The sequence below is a fragment of the Dipodomys ordii genome, unplaced genomic scaffold, assembly GCF_000151885.1.
Source record: "Dipodomys ordii isolate 6190 unplaced genomic scaffold, Dord_2.0 Scaffold38, whole genome shotgun sequence".
In the NCBI taxonomy this organism is placed as follows: Eukaryota; Metazoa; Chordata; class Mammalia; order Rodentia; family Heteromyidae; genus Dipodomys; species Dipodomys ordii.
In genome coordinates this window covers 3,010,880-3,034,380 of record NW_012267254.1, presented here as the reverse complement: position 1 = coordinate 3,034,380, position 23,501 = coordinate 3,010,880, and the positions used below count along the sequence as shown (strand labels likewise).

The 23,501-nt window shown below is 41.9% G+C and overlaps 1 protein-coding gene across 1 annotated transcript in view; it reads right to left on the bottom strand.

Moving 5' to 3' along the window:
* Positions 1 to 23,501, bottom strand: part of Gpc4 (glypican 4) — a 137,193-nt gene that overhangs the window by 60,717 nt on the left and 52,975 nt on the right. The window contains exon 2 of the mRNA XM_013018145.1: positions 3,781 to 3,939. Within this exon, the coding sequence (XP_012873599.1) occupies positions 3,781 to 3,939 (159 nt within the window). The remainder of the gene's footprint in view (positions 1 to 3,780; positions 3,940 to 23,501) is intronic.

Here is a 23,501-nt window from a genome sequence, read left to right as displayed (position 1 = left end):
ATTTCTGAGACTTGAGACACTCACCACTAAAGTACTTTATTCCTCATCCTTGATTAGGTCTTGAAAATGTCAGCAAGGTGCTAGTAGCCTTAAAAATCAACTGATCAACACCAAGGTGCCAGGAGCTTATGCCTGTAATCCTGCCTGTGTCAAGAGGCTGGCAACTGAGAATCGTGATTTAAAGCCATTCTTAGGAGGAAAGTCTATGAGACTCTTATCTCCAAAGAACTACCAGAAAACTGGAAGTGGAGCTGTGGCTCAAGTGGTAGAGTGCTCACCTTCAGCAAAAGAGCTCAGGTCCTGTGTTCAAACCCCACCAGCAACCAACCAAACACACAAATATTTTTTTAAAAAAATCTTCAAAGAATTTCAGCTGTTCGGATCTCCAAATACATTTCAGCTACTATCCCTCCACACACACTAAAAGGTTAATTGGTGCTCATTAACTTCATTGTCCATGCTGTATTTTAATTTGCAGTCAGAAAAAATAAACTGGATGTGTACCCCACAAAATGAGAAGAATGATGGACAGGTGGGTCAGGAGGGGTGGGTGAGAATATTAAAAGAGGTAACACGGATCAAGATACATTGTATTCATAAACTGCTCTGTGCAATGGCAACTCCTTGTACAACTACATAAAGAAGAAAAAAAAAGAAAGAAACTGGCATTTCATTGTCACTTGGTCTCCTATGTTTGGAAAGTGATAAAGCTACAATTTAAAAAAAACAAAAAACATATGCTAACATGGATAAAATTTCTCCGTATGGCTTTCTTACAAGAAAACCCAAAAAACCCTGACACATTGGGATCACAGGAGTACTGAAATAAAACCCTGGGGAACGGGAAGGGGAAAAAAATAGCTAAACCAGCAGGCCCTATGTGTAAGCACTCTGTTTCTACTCCACAAACTGACACATCTAATAAGAAGGGTGCCTTGAGCGTTGGAAATAGCTTTATCTCTACCACATCATCCTGCTAACAGGAGAGCCATTACAAAAGAACAAGATTTATGTTCCCTTCTGAATTCTATGATGAAGTCTCTTTGTGGCCATTTTTAAGAACCACCGTCTCAAGGTTTCAAAGATGCCCATCTAATAATCTTGCTACATTTCTTCCCCAGAGTGAAAGGAAACATTTAAGTTCTTATCTTGAATGAGAAATGTTATAGAGACAAGGACATCAGTCTTGCCAGGCAGGGTAGTACATGCCTGTAATCCCAGTACTCAGGAGGCTGAGACAGAAGGATCACAAGTTCTAAGCCAGCCTGGGATACATAGCAAGGTCCAGGCCTGTATTATAGAAATCAAACTATAAGGGTGGGGTGAGGGGAAGGAGGAGAAAAAGAAAATACTCTTTTCAACAGTAATAATGAGTTGGGAAGCAGAGGCAGTAACAATGATTTTGTCAACAAAATTCAGTTTCCTGTGGTGTCAGTATAGTGCTAAATAGTCTAACAGGTATAACATGCATATTAAAGTAATAATGATGATGTATAGAGATACTGACTTTCTCACACTTATTAAGAGAAAAGGAGACAGAATTAAGAACAAATAGGCTAAGGGTGTAGCTCAGTGGTAGAGAATGGATGGAGTAGTATGTGCAGGGGCCTTGGTTTGAGTCTGTGCTATTACAAAAAAGCCAAACAGGTATATGTACACAGTTTGAAAAATCAGGCAAGACCAATTGTCCATAGTAAAATACTCAGACAGTATTTTAGTTCAAATTCATTATATATTAAAAATGCTAAGCTAGGCACTGTTGGCTCATGCCTATAATCCTAGCTACTCAGGAGGCTGAGATCTGAGGATGCTGGTTTGAAGCCAGCCTGGGCAGGAAAGCCCCTGAGACTCTTATCTCCAATGAACCACCAGAAAACCAGAAGTGGCACTGTGGCTCCAAGTGGTAGAGCACTAGCCTTGAGCAAAAAAGATCAGGGACAGCACCTAGGCTCTGAGTTCAAGCCCAGTGACTGACTAAACCCCCCAAAAAATAAATAAATAAAACCTGTTATAGTCTAGCCTGGAAAACTCCGTAACACTTATTTAAATGACTTATAAGTTTTAAATAACAAATCTCAAAAGGAACACTTGAAGTGCAACCTGTTGTAATAGCTGAGTTGTGCCTTATCAGCTATGCCAAATCTAATTTAAGTCTTAACTTCTCACCATGGTAACCGGCCCTTTGCAGAAATACTCAAAGACATTTCACATCTAGAAAATTTGCCTGGTACTTCTTCACTACACATAATGTCAAGAAAAGCATGCTTCAAAGGTACTATGTAATTAGAATGGCCTTTTTAAAACAGGCACAAAGGAAATCATTCTGATGGAAATTAAATCTACCCACAACCATCTTCATAGTGAGTGACAAACACCACAGGGGGGAAAATGCTGAGGTGTTTGGACCTCATTTTGTGTGTGTGTGTGTGTGTGTGTGTGTGTGTGTGTGCGTGCGCCCCAATCCTAGGGCTTGAACTCAGGGCCTGGGTGCTGTCCCTAAGTATTTTTGCTCAAGGCTAGTGCTCTACAACTTGAGCCACAGTGCCACTTCTGGTTTTCTGGTGATCCACTGGAGATAAGAGTCTCATGGGTTTTTCCGACCAGGCTAGCTTTGAACTATAATCCTCAGATCACAGCCTCCTAAGTAGGCAAGATTACTCTTATGAGTTACCAGTACCCAGCCTCCTGCTCTTTCTTTTTTTTTTTAAAGTCTGTTATCTGTAACGCGGCTTGAGCTTGGCTATTTCTTTTTCTTTTCTTTTCTTTTTGCTTTTTGGTTGGTCATGGTTGCTTGAAGTTAGGGTCTGGGTGCTGTCTCTAAGTTTTTGTGCTCATGGTTAGCACTCTACCGCTTCGAGCCATAGTACCACTTACGGTTTTCTATGGGTGAGTTGGAGACAAGAGTCTCACAGACTTTTCTGGCCTGGCTGGCTTTGATCCATGATCCTCAGATCTCAGCCTACTGAGTAGCTAGAATTACAGGCATGAGCCACTACACCAGGTTTGGTTATATCTTGACTATGACATAAGGGGTATCGGAGAGAGGCCATGTCTAACAGGATGAATTTGAATGGAATCCACTGCGGCTTTTCCATGGTGGAGATTAGGCCAAGGCCCAGTTCAGAAGGAGGCTGGGGTGGAAGCCTGCTTACTAATGACGACAGGCACAGCGCCACTGGTTCACCGGGGCTGCAAAGCCATTCCACAACTGAGCTTTTTCAGCCTGCGTTCTGTAGAGCTGTGAGGAATTCTAGTTGTCTTTCAGAATCCAGTTGGAAATTGAATCTGAAGTCCAGCATGTACAGAATCTCTCCATTTTTTATATAGTAAGGTAGCTTTCAGATGCTTGCTTTTTATTAGGAAGTTTTAGGTGTCTCCTACCCTCCCCCTCATGACTTGCATTAACAATATTATGTTACATCCACCAAGGGGTGCAGGGAAACACATCTAAATTGAACTAATCTATTCTTTCTTTCATTTTTTAATTCCTATTGACCACATTTCAATAATGTCTATTATACAGATGCCAGTGCAAAAAAAAAATTCTAGCAATAAAGCCACTTGGCTAAATTGCCTGTGGTAGTCAATAAGGAAACATTTTACAAGAAGACATACAAAGAGAGAACAGAGGAGCTTGGGCTGTGCCTTTTTTGCTTGAGTTTGTTTATGGGGCCCAAGTGGGCCTCAGACTGCGATCCTCCTACCTCTGCCTCCTGAGTAGTTGGCCTTATGGGTGTGTGCCACCACACTTAGCTCTGAAATATGACTTGAATCACATACCATCAAACTTCTTGTACCGGGAAGCAAAGATAGCCTGCAAATGGTTGCACTGCTCACTGACCACACTTTTGAAATCGTCTTTACTTTGCAGGCTGTACTTCTCCTCCATCTCTTGAGAGCAACAGGTATAGCCCTGGGGACAGATCTTCAGATGATCACCTGGGGAGATAAAAAGTAGGACTGTCAATCTCTATCAAGTGCAAAAGGGAAGGGTTTGACTAGTGTGCACACACTCTGCTTCATTTCCGTAAGGGTACAGACACCCCATGTGTCCAACAATATTTTATAGCCCAGGCTGGCTTTGAACCACCATCCTCAGATCTCAGCCTCTCGAATAGCTGGGATGACAAGTGTGAGCCACCAGTGCCCAGACCAAATACTTTTTAAAAGATTGTCATGGGCTAAAAAAAAGGCTCATGATCATCTAGATTGTTCTCCCTGGTCCTGCAAAGATGCTGAGATGATCTGCACTGAATATCTAAGGCAAAAATCATTCATGACTTTGTTCATCTAGTCTTTACAAGGTTCACGAATATCAGGTCTTATTTCACGTGATCAAAATAGGTTTCTAAGGTCAAAGGTAAAGCCCATGTTTTCTCCCCTCCCCCGTCCCCAGTGTGCATGGGAAGTTACATGCATGTACACATGCGCATTTCTCCTTCCACCCTCCCCCTCCACACACACAGAGGACTTGGAGACCAGAAAATATCAAGAAAACAGTGAAGAATCATTTTCTCCATTGAATAAAGGCATTAGACGCCGTGAGGTTTAAAAATTACCCACAGGAATTTTACACTGAGAATACACCCTTCAAAAGTGGGTAGGAGCCTTCAACAGTTTCACTGCTATCCTGCTGAAAGGAATCAGGGCCGTTTACCCTGGCACAAGTACAAGGCCCAGCATGGCTGCGCCCATCCACCGCATAATTCAGCCACCGAGGCCTTCAGTCCCATCTCAGGCAGACCTGCTTATAAGAGTACATCTTTGTTTTGGCAATACCTAATAAAAAAAAATTTAAAGAAAAAAAAAGCCGAGTACACTTTCATCTTAGGGACAAGCTCTTTCCAGGAAGACTTAAGTACAGTGATGAAAGGTTTGCCCGGGGTGAAGGAAGAACACAGGGGTGATCCTTGGCTCATGTTTCGGTTGGCAATGCCATCTTCTCCTCCATGGAACATTCTCTCATTTCAAGCATCCTACACCTTGGGCCACATAGTCTTGCACACATCCCTTCTTCTGTCTGCATTTATAAATAGCCTTCCTTGAAAATGTAATTTGATCTTTTTTTTTTCCTTTCGCCAAAAGCCCTGAGACACATGCAAGCTTTAAGACAAGCTTCTGAATGAAATCCCAAGACGTACTTAAGACTAACTGGGGATTCGATGCCACCATCAATTCATGTTGATGAGAAGGACAAGGAGGAAAAGAGGCACTGACTTGATTGGAACTTCCCATGACAGCTGGGTTCTAGTAAGAATCTCTGAGAACTTGAGTTGTTTCTTTTTTCTTTTCACTTGAATATTTCAGGCCTGGGGGCGGGGTGAGGCTGGATGGTAGAATGCAGGATGCCCTGGTTTACCATCTTCAGCACCGCAAAGAGGAACATCTTAAAGAAACGAAGACCTTTGAGACTATTTTTACTTTAATCACCCTAATGGTTTCTTTTGAAAACCAAGGAATACATATTATTTGAAAGGCATTCTCCTTTATGTGTTTTATATTGCTTCTAAAATGCAGTGTGTAAAGGAAAAATGCCCTTTTTTTGTTCTTTCTAGGGACCACCTCCCTTTTTTTTCAAGTCTAGTGATCTTCTCCACTGCTGATTTATGAGAGAGGCCCGGGCTTTTCCTTTGGGCTGAGTTGAACTCAAGGAGAACACAATGGATTTGAGACAGGTCGGTAGGCACTGTGTGGTAGCACCTTTTGAATGCACATCCTTCATTTATTAAGAATTATTATTGGGCTGGGAAGGTGGCTCAGTGGTAGAGTGCTTGCCTTGCATGCCTGAGGCCCTGGGTTCGATTCCTCAGCACCACATAAGCAAAAAGCCGGAAGTGGCACTGTGGCTCAAGTGGTAGAGTGCTAGCCTTGAGCTGAAGAGCTGAGGGACAGCGCCCAGGCCCAGAGTTCAGGCCCCACGACCGGATCAAAAAAAAAAAAAGAAATATATTTTGGGGGGGAAGGGGGGAGGCTGGGAAGGGATGTGAAGGGTAAACCAAAGGAGGAGGCTGCAATGCTTGGTAAGAAATGTACGCATTATCCTGCCCATGTAATTGTAACCCCTCTGTACAGTATGTTCACAAATAAAATAAAATAAAATTTCAAAAAATAAAATAAAATAAGTAATAACATGGACCACAAAAAAAAAGAATTATTATTATGCCAGGAGCTGGGAAGGTGGCTCAGTGGTAGAGTGCTTGCCTAGCATGCATGAAGCCCTGGGTTCCATTCCCCAGTACCACATAAACAGAAAAAGCCAAAAGTAGCACTGTGGCTCAAGTGGTAGAGTGCTAGCCTTGAGCAAAAGAAGCTCAGGGACAGTGCCCAGGCCCTGAGTTCAAGCCCCAGGACTGGCAATAATAATAATAATAATAATAAAAGAATTATTATTATGCCAGGCACCAGTTGCTCAAACCTATAATTCTAGTTACTTATGAAGCTGAAATCTGAAGGCCCAAGGTTCAAACCCAGCCAAGACAAGAAAGTCCCTGAGACTGTTATCTCCAATTAACTACCAAAAAAAAAGGAAGTGGCACTGTGGCTCAAGTGGTATAGTATTAACCTTGAACACAAAAGCTCAGGGACAAGGCTGGGAATATGGCTTAGTGGTAGAGTGTGAGTGCTTGCCTAGCATTCACAAAGCCGTGAGTTCAATTCCTCAGTACCATACACAAAAAAAGCTGGAAGTGATGTGTGGTTTAAGTGGTAGAGTGAGCAAAAAGCTCAGGGACAGAACTTAGGCCCTAAGTTTGAGCCCCAGGACTAGCATGCATGCGCGAGCGCGCGCGAGCACGCATACACACCGCATACACACACACATACACACACACACACACAGAGGAATTATTGGCTTATGCCTATAATCCCAGCCAGTCAGGTGGTTGAAATCTGAAGATGACTTTGAATCCAGCTTGGGCAGTCAAGTCCACCAAAAAAAAAAAAAATCCTGGAAATATTCCTGTGGTTCAAATGGTAGACTGCCAGCCTTGGGGATAGAGGATAGAGAGTGGGGGTTCGAAAGGACAACATCCAGGAACTGAGTGCAACTCTCTATTCTCCCCCACAAAAAAATATTCTTGGACAGGTCTCAGGATTCCAGCCACAGACTGTTGACAATGGCAGTTCACCAGTGAATCGAGCAGCTCCATAGACAATAGTTAGGAAGTACAATTCTCTTTTATTCCCTGCAACCATGAGCGTGAACACACATACTTTCCTGTCTCTATCTCTTCTAGGCCCTTCAGCTCCTCTCAACGGCTTTCCATCCTCTCTTCACACTGCCAATTGTCTTTAAAAAAAACTCCACTCCACCTCTTAACTGAACAGAATGTGAAACTGACAGGTTTTTATTTGTTGTACTCAATCAGAGTTCCATGTTCTTAATTTAAAAAACAGGTAAAGTGAGGGCTTTATGCTTTTCTAAGGGGACACATAAATTAAGTTGCTTTTTATACATGGCCCTTGATTAGTTTTTTTTTTCTTTTCTTTTCTTTTCTTTGTGGGTCAGTGGCCCTCAATAGGAAAAAAGGTCTCCTAGGCCTGTCCTGGGAGATTTGGATAAGATCCAATGAAGCATGCTTTTAAAGCTTTATGGCATTTAAAACAAAACAAAACAAAAATCACTAGAAAGAACCAAACTTCCCCCCCCCCAATCACACCAGCTCTATGTAATTTCTCTTTAGTTCTTAATATCAATGCCTTAGTTTTCAAAGCTGGACAAAGCCAATCACAATAAATTACTACTCAATCCTGCCAAGTGTGTATTGGTTCTTTTTTTCCCCTTCTCCTTTTTAGCATTTAGAAGGTGGCATTAAATATTATGAGCAATCCATTGGATCCTTTAAGATTGGGGTGAACAATCTGTAAAATGTGGGTCCTTCAGTCTATCTCTCCTTTGCTTCTATCACCAAACGCCAGGCTCTGATGTCTTAGGACACAATGAGCTACAGGTAGCATTCGTGTATTTCAGGTGCCCAATACTCACCTTGCCATGGATTATTATAAACAGTGACTATTTTGTCAAGTCAGCCTTCAGCTCATTGATGACTATTTTCAACTATATTTTGCAAACAGTTTCTATATAGTACTCTCAATTTCCTTTTCAAATCCAACTAAATGCCATCTTCTCCCACCCCCCAAAATTAGTTCTCTCCAATCCTTCCATTTTTTCAAAGGTAGGATGACGGAGTTCTAGAGAAATCGTTCATAGATTCCACTAAGGTGTTAAGCTCCTCACCTCCCACCTCCTTGCAAAAATAACCAGGAAAATCTCTAGGGATTACTCCCCCTCCTCTATCTGAAATGGAGGAAATGGCAGCCAGAAATCATTTTAAGACACTGGCAGAGAACACAGGCTTGCCTGTACCAGTGTGATCTGGAAGGCAGACAGGCAATGTGCCCAGACTGAATTTTTTTTTAACCAATAAAGCAAGCAACCAAACACCTTCGGGAAATACAAGTGACATAAATTGGGTCTAAAAGGAAGGGAAGGGAAGGGGCTGCATTGGAAATATTGAAGAACAAACTGGAAACACTGTGAATTGCAAACCTAAGAGACTAATGATTTTATATCTCTAGTGCTTCACTTGGGTTATAAAGAAAACAGCCTCTAAGTTCTGGGTGATCTGAATAGGATGTGGGAATATGGAGGAAAGACATGCCAAGTAGATGAGTGGTGTGCATGGTAGCCAAGGACACATTTAAAAAGCACAGCTAGCTAGGCACCCATGGCTCACACCTGTAATCCTAGCTACTCAGGAAGCTGAGATCTGAGGATCACGGCTCAAAGCCAGCCCTGCAAAGAATGTCCATGAGACTCTTATCTCCAATTAACTCAGAAAACTGGAAGTGGAGCTGTGGCACTTGGGCCCTGAGTTCAAGCCCCAGGACCAACACACACATTCATGGCACATGTGGGTATGCACACATGCACACACAAGCAAAAAGAAAAGAATGATAAGAGTGTGTTGTCCTAAATGGGATTTTAGACAATAATGATATTAAGGAAAAATCTAAGAAAACCACAAAACAATGTGTCTGCATATGTTTTCAGCAGCCCTATTGCTAATAGCAAAATTTCTGTTACCATGGAATTATTCAACACAATGTGGTTCATCTGTGTAGGGCAATATTACTCAGTCCTAAGAAGGAATTACATTTTGATGCATGTGACATAGTGGCTGAATTTCAAAACACTGGTAACTAAAATGACCAATCACAAAATTTCATATTGCATGGTTCTATTTATGTGAAAAGCCAATAGTAGTATAACTACATAAAAGTAGAATAAGCAATTGCCCAAGTTTTAATTTTGGGGGGATGATTAATGGCTAAAAGGTATAGGGTTTATTTGCTCAGGGATCTAAAATTGATTTTGGATATGGAGGCACAACAGAGAACATATATAAAATCTTTGTACACTAGAAATGGGTGAAGTATTTGTTCTATAAATTATCTCTCAAACTGTTCACAAAAGAAAAACCAAATGCAATCAAACTAAAGTATGAATTTTGGTCAATAATCATACATGAAGGCCAGTTGTGATGGTATCTACCTGTAACTAAAATTCTTTTGTTAATGTTTTGTAGGAGGCGGAAATCCCTGGCTTATGGGATGTACAAAGTTCTCAAAAACTTTGGTAATGAGTCAGGTACTGGTGGCTCACGCCTGTAATCTTTGCTACTCAGGAGGCTAAGATCTGAGGATCATGGCTCAAAGCCAGCAGGGTCAGGAAAGTCCATGAGACTCTTATCTCCAATGAACCACTAGAAAACTGGAAGGGAAGTGGTGCTGTAGCTCCAAGTGGTAGAGCACTAGCCTTGAGCAAAAGACCTCAGGGACAATGCCCAGACCATGAGTTCAAGCCCCATGGCTGACAAAAACAAAACAAAAAAAATTAAAAAAAAAAACCAACACAACTATTTGGTAATGTCAGCCCAAGGGCATCTGCCTATATTGCTAATTTTGTACGATCTACAAATGTTATAAATATCCAAATGGTCCTTGGCTGAAAATAGGCTCCCCATCCCTGCTAGACCAAAGAAAGGGAAATGTTTTAGTTTCATAACAAGTAAAAAGTAGAAAAAAAAAAAGGTAGAACTGGAAGCCCACATCTCTCGCCTGTAATCCTAGCTACTCAGGAGGCTGAGGATCACAGTCCAAAGCCAGCCTGGGCAAGAGACTCTTATCTCTAATGAAGTATGAAAAAGAGCCAGAAGAGGAGCTGTGGCTCAACTGATAAAGTGCTAATCCTGAACAACAACCGCAAAACAAAGCAAAACAAAACAAAAGAGCCCAAGGACAACACCCAGGCCCTGAGTTCAAGCCTCAGGACCAGTACAAAAACTTAAATACAAATAAAGTACACACACACACACACACACACACACACTTAAGAAGAGTAAAAACATGTGGTTGGGGGTGGGTTTTCACTATGCTTATAAAAAATATAAATACTTGATGTAATTCTAATATTAGAAAGTTACATTAAGCCATTACTTGCTGGGGCAATTTTCCTAATCCCTCAATTGCTACTTTATCCTTTTTCTAATTTTTATTTATTGTGAAAGTAAAACAATTCCCTTGCTGTTAGTCTAAAGCATTACCAAAATAGTTCCATTTCCTTTCTTAGGTCTTAATGCATGTAGCTACAAAGCAAGCTAAAATGGAGGTTTCTATAGGACCCTCAGCTACTCAAAGCTACCTATGAACACCATGAAGAACATACAATACACTGCTTCATGGGAGCAGAGAAAGAAAATCTCTAAAGGCTTTTTTTTTTAATAATCCTAGGAGCTGGAGGTGGGACAATATATACATTAATCCATCCATCTCCCTTCCAAAAGAAAAAAAAAGTAAAATGACTGAACATAATGTGCTATGCACATCGAAAGCTTGAAGTCATTTGACCTAAACCTTAATAATAAAGCACATAAATTACAGTCATTATGCAGATGTATGATTTGAGATCACCTACCAATCAGTAGGAGAAACACAGCTAGTTAGCATTTTGCAGAACCTTGCCAAAATATAGCTATAAGAGGACTTCAGGCTGCCAATTATTTTTAGGTTCACTAATCTTACAAGGTATGAGCAGAAAGCCAATCAGAAATACATACATTTCAAACTCATTTTTATTACATTTTTTTTCAAAGCATAACTTTATGTAAGTGTAGTTGGAAGAGTTTAGAGCTGTTCCTTGGAAAGTCTTACAATGGTGGAAGATCGTTTCAGGGCGCTTACAACAATGATTTATTTCCACTGCTCCAGATAGAAATCAAGCAGGGCTTCTCGGTGCTTCTTAAAATCATAAGTGAGCCCACTGCTGGTTGTTCACGCTTGTAATCCAAGCTACTCTCGAGGATCGTGGTTCAAAGCCAGCCCAGGCAGGGAAGTCCTTAAGACTCTTATCTCCAATGAACCACCAGAACACCAGAAGTGGAGCTGTGGCTCTAAGTGGTAGCGTGCTAGTCTTGAGCAAATGAGCTCAGGGACAGGGCCCAGGCCTTGAGTTCAAGCCCCACAACCAGGGGGGAGATAAGTGAATTAAAAACTCAACTGAATTTCAGAACATTTTAGGTCCCTATTTTAACTGCACCAAACACTGGCTAAAAGTGAGGTCCACCAACTAAATGCTAAACCAAATGTTAACCCAAAAGCAAACAGAGTAAAGGGCCTGAAATGCACATGCACAATCTCATTGACTTTAAACTGAGGATTTCATTGTTGGTAATCCCACGTTACCATCCCGTCTGATCATCTATTCTGCACACTTGCAATCTCTACCCCCAAGACTGGACAGGAATCATAATAGTAGAGATGATACAAATGCTCCAGAAGCTACTGCCAAAGAGTCAGTATTCATAAAAGGCTCTTGGCACTCTACTGTACTGGGGATGGGGGCAGGGGCACGTGGGGGGAGGGTGTCCTTATGGAATGGGTTGGAGCAGGCAATGATTGGTGGCATCCATTTTGAATTTCACTCAAATATGACTTTCTCATTCTCACTGGGCTCGTTTTTTTTAACAGAATGCCTGTAGATGAACAAATGATCCCAAATTCCCTTATGGGGTTCACAACCATCCAAGTGGATCTGAAGGAGCCACAGGTCAATGTCAAGCCCTTGAAGAGGGAGGAAAAACCAAATACAAAGGTGCCTATGAAATGACGATGTGTACAGTTCTCCTCAGTCTTCTTTGTCAGTTGTTTTCATCTTCCCTCTGCACTACTCCATCCCTGATGTTTTTCTTTTTATATTATCTATTCAACTACATATAGAAAGCAACCTAGCAAGAAAACACCAACGGCTACCACCAGACTATTGGTGCCTATTTGCATACATGGGCCTGGGGCCACCAAGTCATGAGCCATTTTTCTTTCATAGACAAAGGCCTTGGCAGGATCATTTCTTTTCTTTGTTTTTTGGCAGTACTGGGATTTTGAACTCAGGGCCTCAAGCTTGCTAAATAGGTTCTCTAGGACTTGACCCACATCTCTAGCCCCCTTCCCTTCCTTTTCTTTGTTGGCTGGACAGTTAATTTTTGGGTAAGGATTTCCATCCTTCTGTCTGGCATGGTGAGTAGTCTCAGAACACAATCCTCCAACCAGCAGCCTCGTCCCTCCTTTTTACTCCTAGCCTCCAAGAGTGGAGATCACAAAGCAAGGCTGCCAAGGCCAGTTGGGAGACGGAGAAGGGAGTTGCATAACTTTTTGCCCTACTTGGCCAGGAATCACAATGCTCCTGCATAGCTGGGATTACAAGTGGAAGCCACAACACAGAATGGCAGGGCCAATTCTAAAACAGCCACTAAGACCAGGCTCACAGGGTCAAAATGGATTCCCATGGTGGAGGGCTACCAGCATCTGGCCCTTTCGTGGCAATTTGGTGACTGTCTTCTGTGCCATCGCGGATGTCCTCAGAGAAAGAGAAAAAAAGATATCCACTGGATACCATAAGACGCTTCTTTCCTTCTTCCAGCCTCAGGAGGCGAATCTCCAACATAAGTGGGTTTCCTTGTTACTTCCAAATAATCTTTAAGGAACCGCACTCTTAGCCTTGCACTCCCGCTTGGCTTTTTCCCTTTAAGCCTGCTTCCCCAACCCCCCCAGGTTCATTGGACATAACAGTCTCACAGATTTTCCTGTCTGGGCTGGCTTCAAATCATGATCCTCCTATCTTAGCCTCTTGAATAGCTAAGATCACAGGTACCAGCCACCTCATAACTTTTAAGTCACAGGCTCACTCATAATGCAATTCATGTGGTTGAACAACTGATCTCAATTACTCCCGCTTGCCACCTCCCAAACTGTGGGCTATTCTTCTGGCCTTTCAACTAATCTAGAATGAGCAACCATCTTGGAAGGGGAGCAAGAGAAAAGAATGGGCTAAGGGAGAGAAATGGAAAGTGGCCAATAGTAGGAAGATCACTTGCTCAGGGGGATGGGTACCAGGGCCTCAGGTACCAGGGCCTCAGGTACCAGGGCCTCAGTTACCATGGCAACTCCATCCTTACAAGAGGGATGGAGTCTGCAGATGGCACACAGCATTACTACCACAATTACTGACTATAATTATCATGAAGAGTCTTTGATGTGATAGCAAAAATTATTAAAATGGCCCTTCTTAGGGAAAAAGAGCAATAAATACAGCTTCATTTGGAAAACTCAGGGATCCAATTTTGTACCAGGACCTTTGCCAGAATAGTAATAATAATAATAATAAGTCACTTTAATGTACTTGCTTTTGGCTGTTTTCCTTGAAGATGTTTTACCCTATGTAAAGATGAATAATGGCATATAGTTCAAGATTGATTTTGAGAGTACACTTAAACTGACTTCAAAGGAAAATAAAAAATAAAGTAACCTCCTGCAGACACAAACATGTTTACACAACAGGCTTCTAGTTTTTCCTGACCCCATAGTAACCAACAAGGGGCAATTTTTAAAAAGTGCTTCCAGCACATGAACAAATGACAACTGAATTAAATGGCGGTCTTGTGGGCAGTTCAGTGCTCATCTGTCTGAACTAGAAAATAGTGTAGTATATCTTAAAAAATACCAGTAATGCAGATGCTGGTGGTTCATCTCTGTAATCCTAGCTACTCAGGATGCTGACATCTGAGGATCATGGTTCAAAGCTAGCCTAGGCCGAAAGTTGTGTGAAGTGCTTATCACCAATTAACCACCAAAAACCTGTAAGTGGAGCGGTGACTCAAGTGGTAGAGCATCAGCTTTGAGCACAAAAGCTCAGAGACAGCACACAGGCTGAGTTCAGACCCAGGGCTATCACCAAAAAAAAAAGGAAGTACAAGTATGAAAGAACAGAATAGCTTACTTGATTTGCTGTAAGGATTATAAACTATGCGGAGCTATTTTTTATCTACCTAATTTTACCTTTTAATCTGAGTCAAAAGAGCATAATTAAATCAGGTACTGGTACCTGAGGCCTATAAACCGCCTACTCAGGAGACTGAGATCTGAAGATCATAGTTCAAAGCTAGCTGGGGCTCCAATTAATCACTAAAAAGCCGGAAGTGAAGCTGTGGCTCAGGTGGCAGAGCACTAGTCTTGAGCTGAAAAGCTAAGCTTGCACAGGGCCTTGAATTCAAGCATCAGTCCAGGCATATACAGGCATAGGCACACACACACACACACACACAAGAATGAGGATGACGTATGGGTAAAAAAAGAACATCTTATAAAATGGCACTATTTCATTATTATGAGAAGAGCTTTCATAATTTTATAATTTCTCACTGCAAATACATCCTGTCAGGGACGATTAGAATATGAGCCTATGTTTTAAGACAATATCACGTGGGTGTGAGCATGTAGCTCAGTGTGCTTATCACGTGCAAAGCCCTGGGTTTAGTCCCCAGGACCAAAAACTAAGTATAATCACAACAAACTTTGCTTAATGGTTAAATCTCTTCTAATATCCTGCCGCATTTGTAGCCTTAGGATAGCATATAGAATCCAAACTTTCTTTTATCTTACCAGTGAATAGCAACAAAGGAAAAGTCAGATTATGTATGGACCAATAGCCTGAATTCATTTAACATCACCAAGAACCCTCAATCTGAGGAGTCTACAGACAAGCCAGGAGCTGGTAACTCACACCTGTAATCCTAGCTACTTGGGAGGCTATGGTCTGAGGTTCGACGCTAGCCTGGGCAGAAAAGTCCTTGTGAGACTCTTATCTCCAATTAACAACCAGAAAACGGGAAGTGGTGCTATGGCCCAAAGTGGTTATAGCACTAGTCTTGAACAAAAAGAGCTCAGGGACAGCACCCAGGCTCTAAGTTCAAACCCCGCAAATGACAAAAAGAAAGCAAGCTAGAAACTCAAAAAGAATGAAAGAAAAAAAAACAGAAAAGCTTGTCTGGAACATAATTTGCTACCTAACTACACAGGGCATGCATATTAAAATAAGGTCGGTAATGAGCCACTTATTGCATGCTTTCAGTTCTGTGCCTTTAAGCCAAGGAGGGGCCATGTTGTAGGGAAAATATAGAGGCTTAAGTGTGGCTTTGTTCTGCTTACCAGATGTGACTTTGGAGCAAGTCTCTTGTCTTCACTGAAACGACTTTATCTTGTGTAAAAGGGAAACAAGAATAGAGTTGTTGGAACTATTAAATGTATATAGAACTCCAGTCAATAGCACCTGTAAGCTGGGGGTATAGCTCAGTGGTAGACCATTTGCCTAGCATGTAAGAGGCTCTGGGTTCAACATCAACCCCAAAGTAATGGCTAATATCATAAATATTCATGTCAGAGGGTACTTTACTCAAAAGGCATACATATCCTTTCTTTCAGGATTCTGCTATATTTAGCCAATGGAAGTAGTGTGAGTTTTCATTGCCACTAATATTACCATCCCTATTATTGTTACTAGTCTTAGGAAAGCATTCATTTCTGACCATTACAGACAAAATGGCAACGTAGCTTTCTCCAAAACAAAATGGTCCCTTGATGAAGGCGATCATCTGTCAATATTGTTCTAGGATTACAGCCTAGAGAATCGTTAGTTTTTCAACAGCTGTTAGGCACTTTGAAATGACATGACAGACAAAATAGTAAAGGTTGACTCTTGGGGACCTGTCATTCGTTTAGGTCAAACAGATGAAATTATTAGTCATTTCACACAGACTTCATATTTTGTGCCTAAACAACTGCCTTGCCCTGCCAAACGATTGCTGTCTTCCTAGTAGCCAATCCTTGTGGTGAAAGAACATTCTGGCTTGTGAAATAAAGGCAGATGACTGTGAAAGCTAAGACTTGTTTAAGGATAAATGTATGTCAACTACAAACTTTAAAAAAAAAAATCTATGGTGAGATGAAGGCAGTTTTGTCCCCAGCACAACAAAGGAAGGGAGAACAAAGATGGTGATGACAGCTCCCTTTAAGCCCTGATTTTTTTTGATGTTGCTGATGGGAGTCTATTGACCCCCAGAGTGTCTGTCAGTTTATCACCCCTTCAACCTCCTAATACTTTATATCTCAACTAGCTCTGTCAAATGAGGTAGGGCTATTTACACTGATAACTAGATTTTTCCCTTCGGGATACTCAACATTGTTTTGTGTGTGTGTGTGTGTGTGTGTGTGTGTGTGTGTGTGTGTTGTGTGTGTGTAGTGCGTGCGTGCCTGCCAGACCTAGGGTTTGAGTACTGTCCCTGAGCTTTTTTTTTGTACTCAAGGCTAGTACTCTACTACTTTGAGCCACAGCGCCACTTCTAGTTTTCTGGTGGTTCATTAGAGATGAGTCTCATGGACTTTCCTGCCGGGGTTGGCTCTGAATTGTGATTCCCAGATCTCAGATTCAAGATGTGAATGAGAGAAAAATTAATGTCTCCAGCATAGTGCTTATGTGCTAAGACATGCAGGTAAATTTAGAGGGAAGCCAAGTGATTCTCCAAAAAGTACTTCTAGACTCTGGTAGACGGAGAGACTAGCAAGAAAGAAGAAACAGTACCTCAGGCACCTAGATACATAGAATTTAGAGCACCAAGGAAACATGAAATAAATACGTGTGCCAATAGTGATCACACCACAGGTAAACTCAACAACATGATATGAGGTGAAATGTCCAAAAGTTATTACATGGGTTTTCCTGTATGACATTATTAAAAAAACAAACAGGGTGTTATGGAAGATTGATAGGCTCATAAAGTAAAGACCACTCATTATGACTGGAAGCATGGCTGATGCCTATAATCCTAGCTGCTCAGGAGGCTGAGATCTGAGGACCATTTTTTAAGCCAATCTAAACGAAAAAGACTCATTTCCGATTAAACACCCAAAAAGCCAGAAAGTAGTGATATGCCTCACATGGTAAGTACCAGCCTTGAGCAAAATAAAAGCCAAGCGAGAGGGTTTGAGTGAAAGGCCCCCAAAATAATCAAAATAAAAAATAAACTCAGGTTCAGAGTGCAATATTATTTCTTTTAACCAAGCACATGAGGAGGCTTTGAATGGCACCTTCTGTCACCTATGATCTAATAAAGTTACTCAATAAACAATCCCAGAAGTATACTACTAGCTCATGCTTATGCAATGAATGCTTTAGGCTTGGGATCATGCAATAAGCAAGGGAAATCTTGGCCTACCCTCTTCCCCAAGGAGGAAAAAAAGAGAAAAAAAAGGAGGCGGGGGCAGGGGAAGGGGACATTCAATCTGAAATTTGCTGTAGAAGATTGTAGATACCCTCTGGGCTGTAGTCTTAATTTTGCACACAAACACTCTAGTTGCCTATTTCACCAAATGCTGCTTGCTGGCTGATTTCTAGACAGTCAGTTCTGCCCAAGGAACCAAAAGTGAACCCAAATCAATGACAGCAGAATTGACGACTGAAAAGGCAGAAGGGACAGTGGGGAAAGCAGTCTAGGGCCATGTAGCTCAGGGGCTAATAGTTCTTCATCCTTCCAAGAGCCCTAAGGCCATGGTGACATAGAGCACCATACCAAATGACTTTACTAATGATGGTTTGAATCCTTCAGTTGAAAAAGTCAGAGGAACGAATGGTTGAGAAATCTTTTCACTGAAATGTTTAATATCTGTAAAGACAGTATAGTATATGTAAAAGGGTAATTTTTTCTGGAAAAAATCCTCTACTCAAATTATTTTCTTTGCTAATGGAGCAAGGTAACTTTCTTTTTTCCTTTTTTCCCCCCCTTTTTTTGGCAGCTTGAACTCAGGGCCTGGGTGCTGTCCCTGAGCTTTTTTGCTGAAGGTTAGCTCTCTACCACTTGAGCCACAGCTCTACTTTCAGATTTTTGGTAGTTAATTGGCAATAAAAATCTCACAAATTGCTTTGGCTTTGAACCGTGATCTGCAGATCTCAGCCTCCTGAGTAGCTAGGATTACAGATGTGAGGAACTGGTATCCAACAAGTCATTATTTTTAAAGGCACAAACAAGGACAACTATTGGGTAAAACTAAAAATCCAAGAGGTACAGAAAAATTCTAGATATACTTAAAGAGCTAAACCTATGAGATTTTTTTAAGGGAAATTGTTCATTTGGTATGCATTTAGAAAATGTTCCAAAAGGGAACATTCATTTTCCTATCACCTGAGTATGGCATCCTTGCTAGAGACTAATTCAGAGGGACTGACTTGTGAAGGAAGGCTGCAATACCTTTCAAAAGCCATCACACAACTTAGCTGGCTCATATTACTAGAAGATTACTGGAAGATTTAGAAGAGTTAAATGAAGAGTTCAGTGAAGATTTAGATGAGTTAAATGTATTAAAATACTGCCAGTCACTGGCAGCTCTGGCCTGTATTATCCTAGCTATTCAGGAGGTTGAGATTTGAGAATCCCATTTGAAGGCCAGACCATGAAATCCCACAGGTCTCCAGTTAACCAGAAAAAAAAAGAAAGCCAAAAGTAGAGGCATGCTTGGAGTAGTAGAACAACAGCCTTGAGCAAAATAGACAAGGGAGAATGTGAAGTGAGTTTAAGTCCCATGTTGGAGATGGATGAATGAGTAATGAATGAAGGTTTATTTCTTGGAATAGGTTCATTTACTTCTTCAAACACCATTTCTTAACTGGACAGAAGGGAGATACTGTTAAAATACACATCATCCCACTAAATCCATTTCTCTGAAGATGGCTTGAGCTTGGTGGATATAATTGATCTGGAATATCCACAATGAACACAATAAATACAATGCTTAAGTAGAGCCAACTCTCAAACCACATGCCTTAGAAAACAGAACCCACCGCATACAGCAGAGCAGCGCCACTGCTAGTTTCCTCGTAAATGCATTAAGTGCTTCAGGGAAAAGAAATGGAACAAAATCTGGATAACATTGAAGACGAGAAAAAAAAAACAACAACAACACAGAGCTGCATAAATTATATTATGCCTTTTCTTGTGCATTGCATTAGAATGCACCACTATAAAAGTTGCTCTTCTGTGTCAAAAGAGAAAAATAAAGCAGAATCCTGAGCAAGGAAATGACTCCCTCAAAACAAATTAAATACAATCATGGCAACAAATACTTTGAAGAATATAGACAGGAAGCCAGGTGCTGGTGGCTCACATTTGTCACTCTAGCTACTGAGGACGCTGAGATCAGAGGATCATGGTTCAAAGCCAGCCCGAGTAGGAATGTCTGTGAGACTCTTATCGCCAATGAAGCACCAGAAAACCGGAAGTGGAGCTGTGGCCCCAAGTGGTAGAGTGCTAGCCTTGAACACAAAAGGTCAGAGACAGCACCCAGGCCCTGAGTTCAATCAGTCCCCACAACCAACCCTCCCAAAAAAGAATATTGACAGGAAAGAGAAATGTAAGGGCAGACAAGAAACCAGTGGGCCACTTTACAATGCCAACATATGTAATACAAACACAAGAGGAACGGTCAACATCTCAAAGAACCAATTACAACCCGTTTTACGACTTTAACTGGCCTTGCCTGGGAGATTAAACTCGGATATAAATGCATCACGGCTGCCAGTCTCATAAAGCATTTTATACATGAACATGTATGTGGTCAAAGATGGCACTTAGCAGTGATCTTTGCAGATCATTTCTTTAGAAAATGCCCTCTTAACATTTCCGCCTTCTTTAGCAAGGATCAGATGCTAAAAACCTCCGGAGAAATGCCTTGCTAAAGAGCGGATGAAAAGCTTCCCATCTTGCCAGCGTCTCTGGAGGGAACAAACATCCACTGTTGTGAGCTGTCTTGACAACAGCCCTCTGTGATGACACACAATATTGATTTCATGAAAAGCCACACAATGATGACTTTTCAGTAAAAGCTTGTAAACTCCTTGTTTCCTCTCTGAAGGGTGAATGAGTCTAGCCAGGGGCTCACTGGGGTCCTTGCACCCTACAAGGTCTGCAGTGTCGCACAGCTACAGAGAATAAGAAAGTCAGCTATCAGGCAATTGGCAGAATAGAGGCAAATGGCTGAACACTGGGGGCTCTTGCCAGTCATCCTAGCCACTCAGGAGGCTGAGATGTGAGGATAATGGTGAGAAGCCAGTTTGGGCAGGAAAGACTATGAGACTCTTATCTCCAAGGAACCACCAGAAAACTGGAAAAGGCGCTGTGGCTCAAAGTGGTGGAGTGTTAGCATTGAGAGAAAAAGCTCAGGATAGCACCCAGGCCCTGAGTTCAAGCCCCACCACAGATTAAAAAAAAGGCGGGGGTACAGATGAAGGTAAATGTAGGTAGTATTAGGTATCATGACAGAGCACTGGTGTGGGGAAGCAGGGCTAGCTCACTATCGATACCTAGTCTGCTTCAGTAAGAGGGATTAACCATACACCTGTGCCTGTCCTTATTCAACAGGGCCAGGAAGATTTTATTTATTCTACATATTTACTTATTTGTTTCATGTGAAGACATAGGTCCTTGATGTCTTGCCCCCCCCAAGTATCCTCAGTCCTTTCATTGGGGAAAGGATATACAGTCCACACACACACACACACACACACACACACACACACACACACACACATCACTTTCATATGCTGGAGGCAGAAAATTCAGCTGTGTATAAGTCAATGCTTACTTTGCTGTCGAGTTTCCAATGGTAGGAACTTAAGATCTTAACACTAAGTTTTTAAAGAGGAGGAGGAGGACGAGGACGGGGACGAGGAGGACGAGGAGGAGGAGGAGGAAAAAGAAAAGGAGGAGGAGGAAGGAAGAGGAGAAGAGAAGGAAGAGGAAGAAGAAGAGGAGGAGGAGGGAGGGAGAAGAGGAGGAGGAGAAGGAAAAAGAAAAGGAGGAGGAGGAAGGAAGAGGAGAAGAGAAGGAAGAGGAAGAAGAGGAGGAGGAGGAGGGAGGGAGAAGAGAAGGAGAAGAGGAGGACTAAGAAAATGACGAAGAGGAGGAGGCAGTAAAAGAAGAGGAGGAGGAAGAAAAAGAAGAAGAGGAGGAGGAAGGAGAAGAGGGAGAAGAATGTTGATATCCTGGGGCTAAGCCCAAGAACTTTTCATTCCTTGTCAGCCAGGAGGACCCTGTGGCTAGACATTAGAGCACTGTGAAGCTGAAATTTGGGAGAGCAATGTGCTAGCAGACATGTAGCTTGTTGTTCCTCACCCCTGGCACTTTTTGAATTCAATTTGAATGCACTTACCATCCAACTGTCCCAAAGTGTACAAGGTAGTGAATTTTAGTATACTTACAGGGCTGTATACCCATCCCCATATACAATCTGAGAAGATGCCACTATAAAAGAGATTCCCTAAAACTTCCATCTCCCTCTCTCCTTCTCCACCCCCCAAATCAGCCACAGGCAAGCACTTAGCACTTTTCTGCCTTTCTAGATTTGCTGATTCTGGACATTTCTTAAAGAATCAATCAGGTACATTATAGTCTTTCCGAACGGCCTGGACTTACTCCTGCCCCAAAGCTTGATGTTTTCCAAAGTCATCCAAGTTGCATCTTAGTCTTTTTTAGAGCTGTATAATATTCTGCCACGTGGGTGTGCCATGTTTTATTGAGCCATTTTGTCAGTTGACACACATACACATATAATTAGATTGTTTGTACCTTTTGGTGGCTGTACATTATGCTGCTATGAGCATATTTGCATTATGTATTATATTATTTTTATTCAAACACTGAAGATAAATATTGGTCAAGATACTTCAGAATAAAACCTTAAATCTATGTTGAGCTTTGGGCTGGGAAGGTGGCTCAGTGGTAGAGCACTTGCCTTGCATGCATGAGGCCCTGGGTTTGATTCCTCAGCACCACATAAGCAAAAAGAAAAAAGCCAGAAGTGGTGCTGTGGCGCAAGTGGTAGAGCACTAGCCTTGAGATGAAGAGTTGAGGGACAGCGCCCAGGCCCAGAGTTCAGGCCCCATGACCAGACCCCCCCACACCCATGTTGAGCTTTGCAAGGAATTGCTATGCAGAAGCATTTTGGAGTGAAGGACTCTCTCTGGAATGATTTAACACAAGTTATTGCTCTCCACAAACTTTTTGCTACATCTCAGGCCACCAGGAACAACAATGCTGTTTAAATTTAGGACTGATGAGCAAAACAAAACAAACTCCAAAACAAGAGATTTAATTCCTCCAATAAGGAAACACACTTAAATTTAGTCACTCCTTCCTGTTTTCAACCTAAAATTTAGACAGAGCATTCGGAACGTCAATACACAAACATCATTATAAAAGCAGAATGAAACAGTAAATACGAATCAGAGAGCCTCCCTTTTTTTAATAACTTGCCTGTGAATTATATCTTTCAAAAATGGTAAAAGGAACACATAATCACCTCTTAGGATCAGAACCCAAATTCCACTCCCTAAAAGACATCTAGACGTGAATGTTTCCTGAAGAATCTAAGAATATCCAAAGTTCTGAACACAGCGAAGAAATGCGCGTCTCTGGAACTCAGAAATTCAAGACAGTCTCGGTCTGTATCAAGACATTTTACTAATATAGTGACTGCGAACATGATCAACTTATTTTTAGGGGCTTGGAATAGATGGCTAGATGTCCTCCTAGGCAAAAGATGGGTTAGGCAGGCACTAGTGGCTCATGCCTGTAATCCTAGCTACTCAGGAGGTTGAGGATCACAGTTTGAAGCCAGCTTAAGCAGGAAAGTCTGTGAGGCTCGTATCTCCAATGAACCACCAGAAAACCAGAAATGGTGCTAGAGCTCAAGTGGCAAAGTACTACCCTTGAGCAAAAGAATTCAGGGACAGCACCCAGGCCCTGAGTTCAAGTCTCAGAACTGGGGGGAGGGGAGGTAAGATAGTAGGAGGTGGCTATTGCTCTTCTTTTTTTTAGGGGTGGGGGAAGGTGTCGGTCATGGAGCCTGAATTCTGGACCTGGGCACTGTCCCTCAGTTCTTCGGCTCAAGGCTAGTGCTCTACCACTTGAGCCATAGCTCCATTTCCAGCTTTTGCTGCTTATATGGTGCTAAGGAATTGAACCCAGGGCCTCATGCATGCAAGGCAAGCACTCTACCACTGAGCCACCTCCCCAGCCCAAGCTATTGGTCTTCTGAGGAAAGTCACAGAACTTGTTGATGTC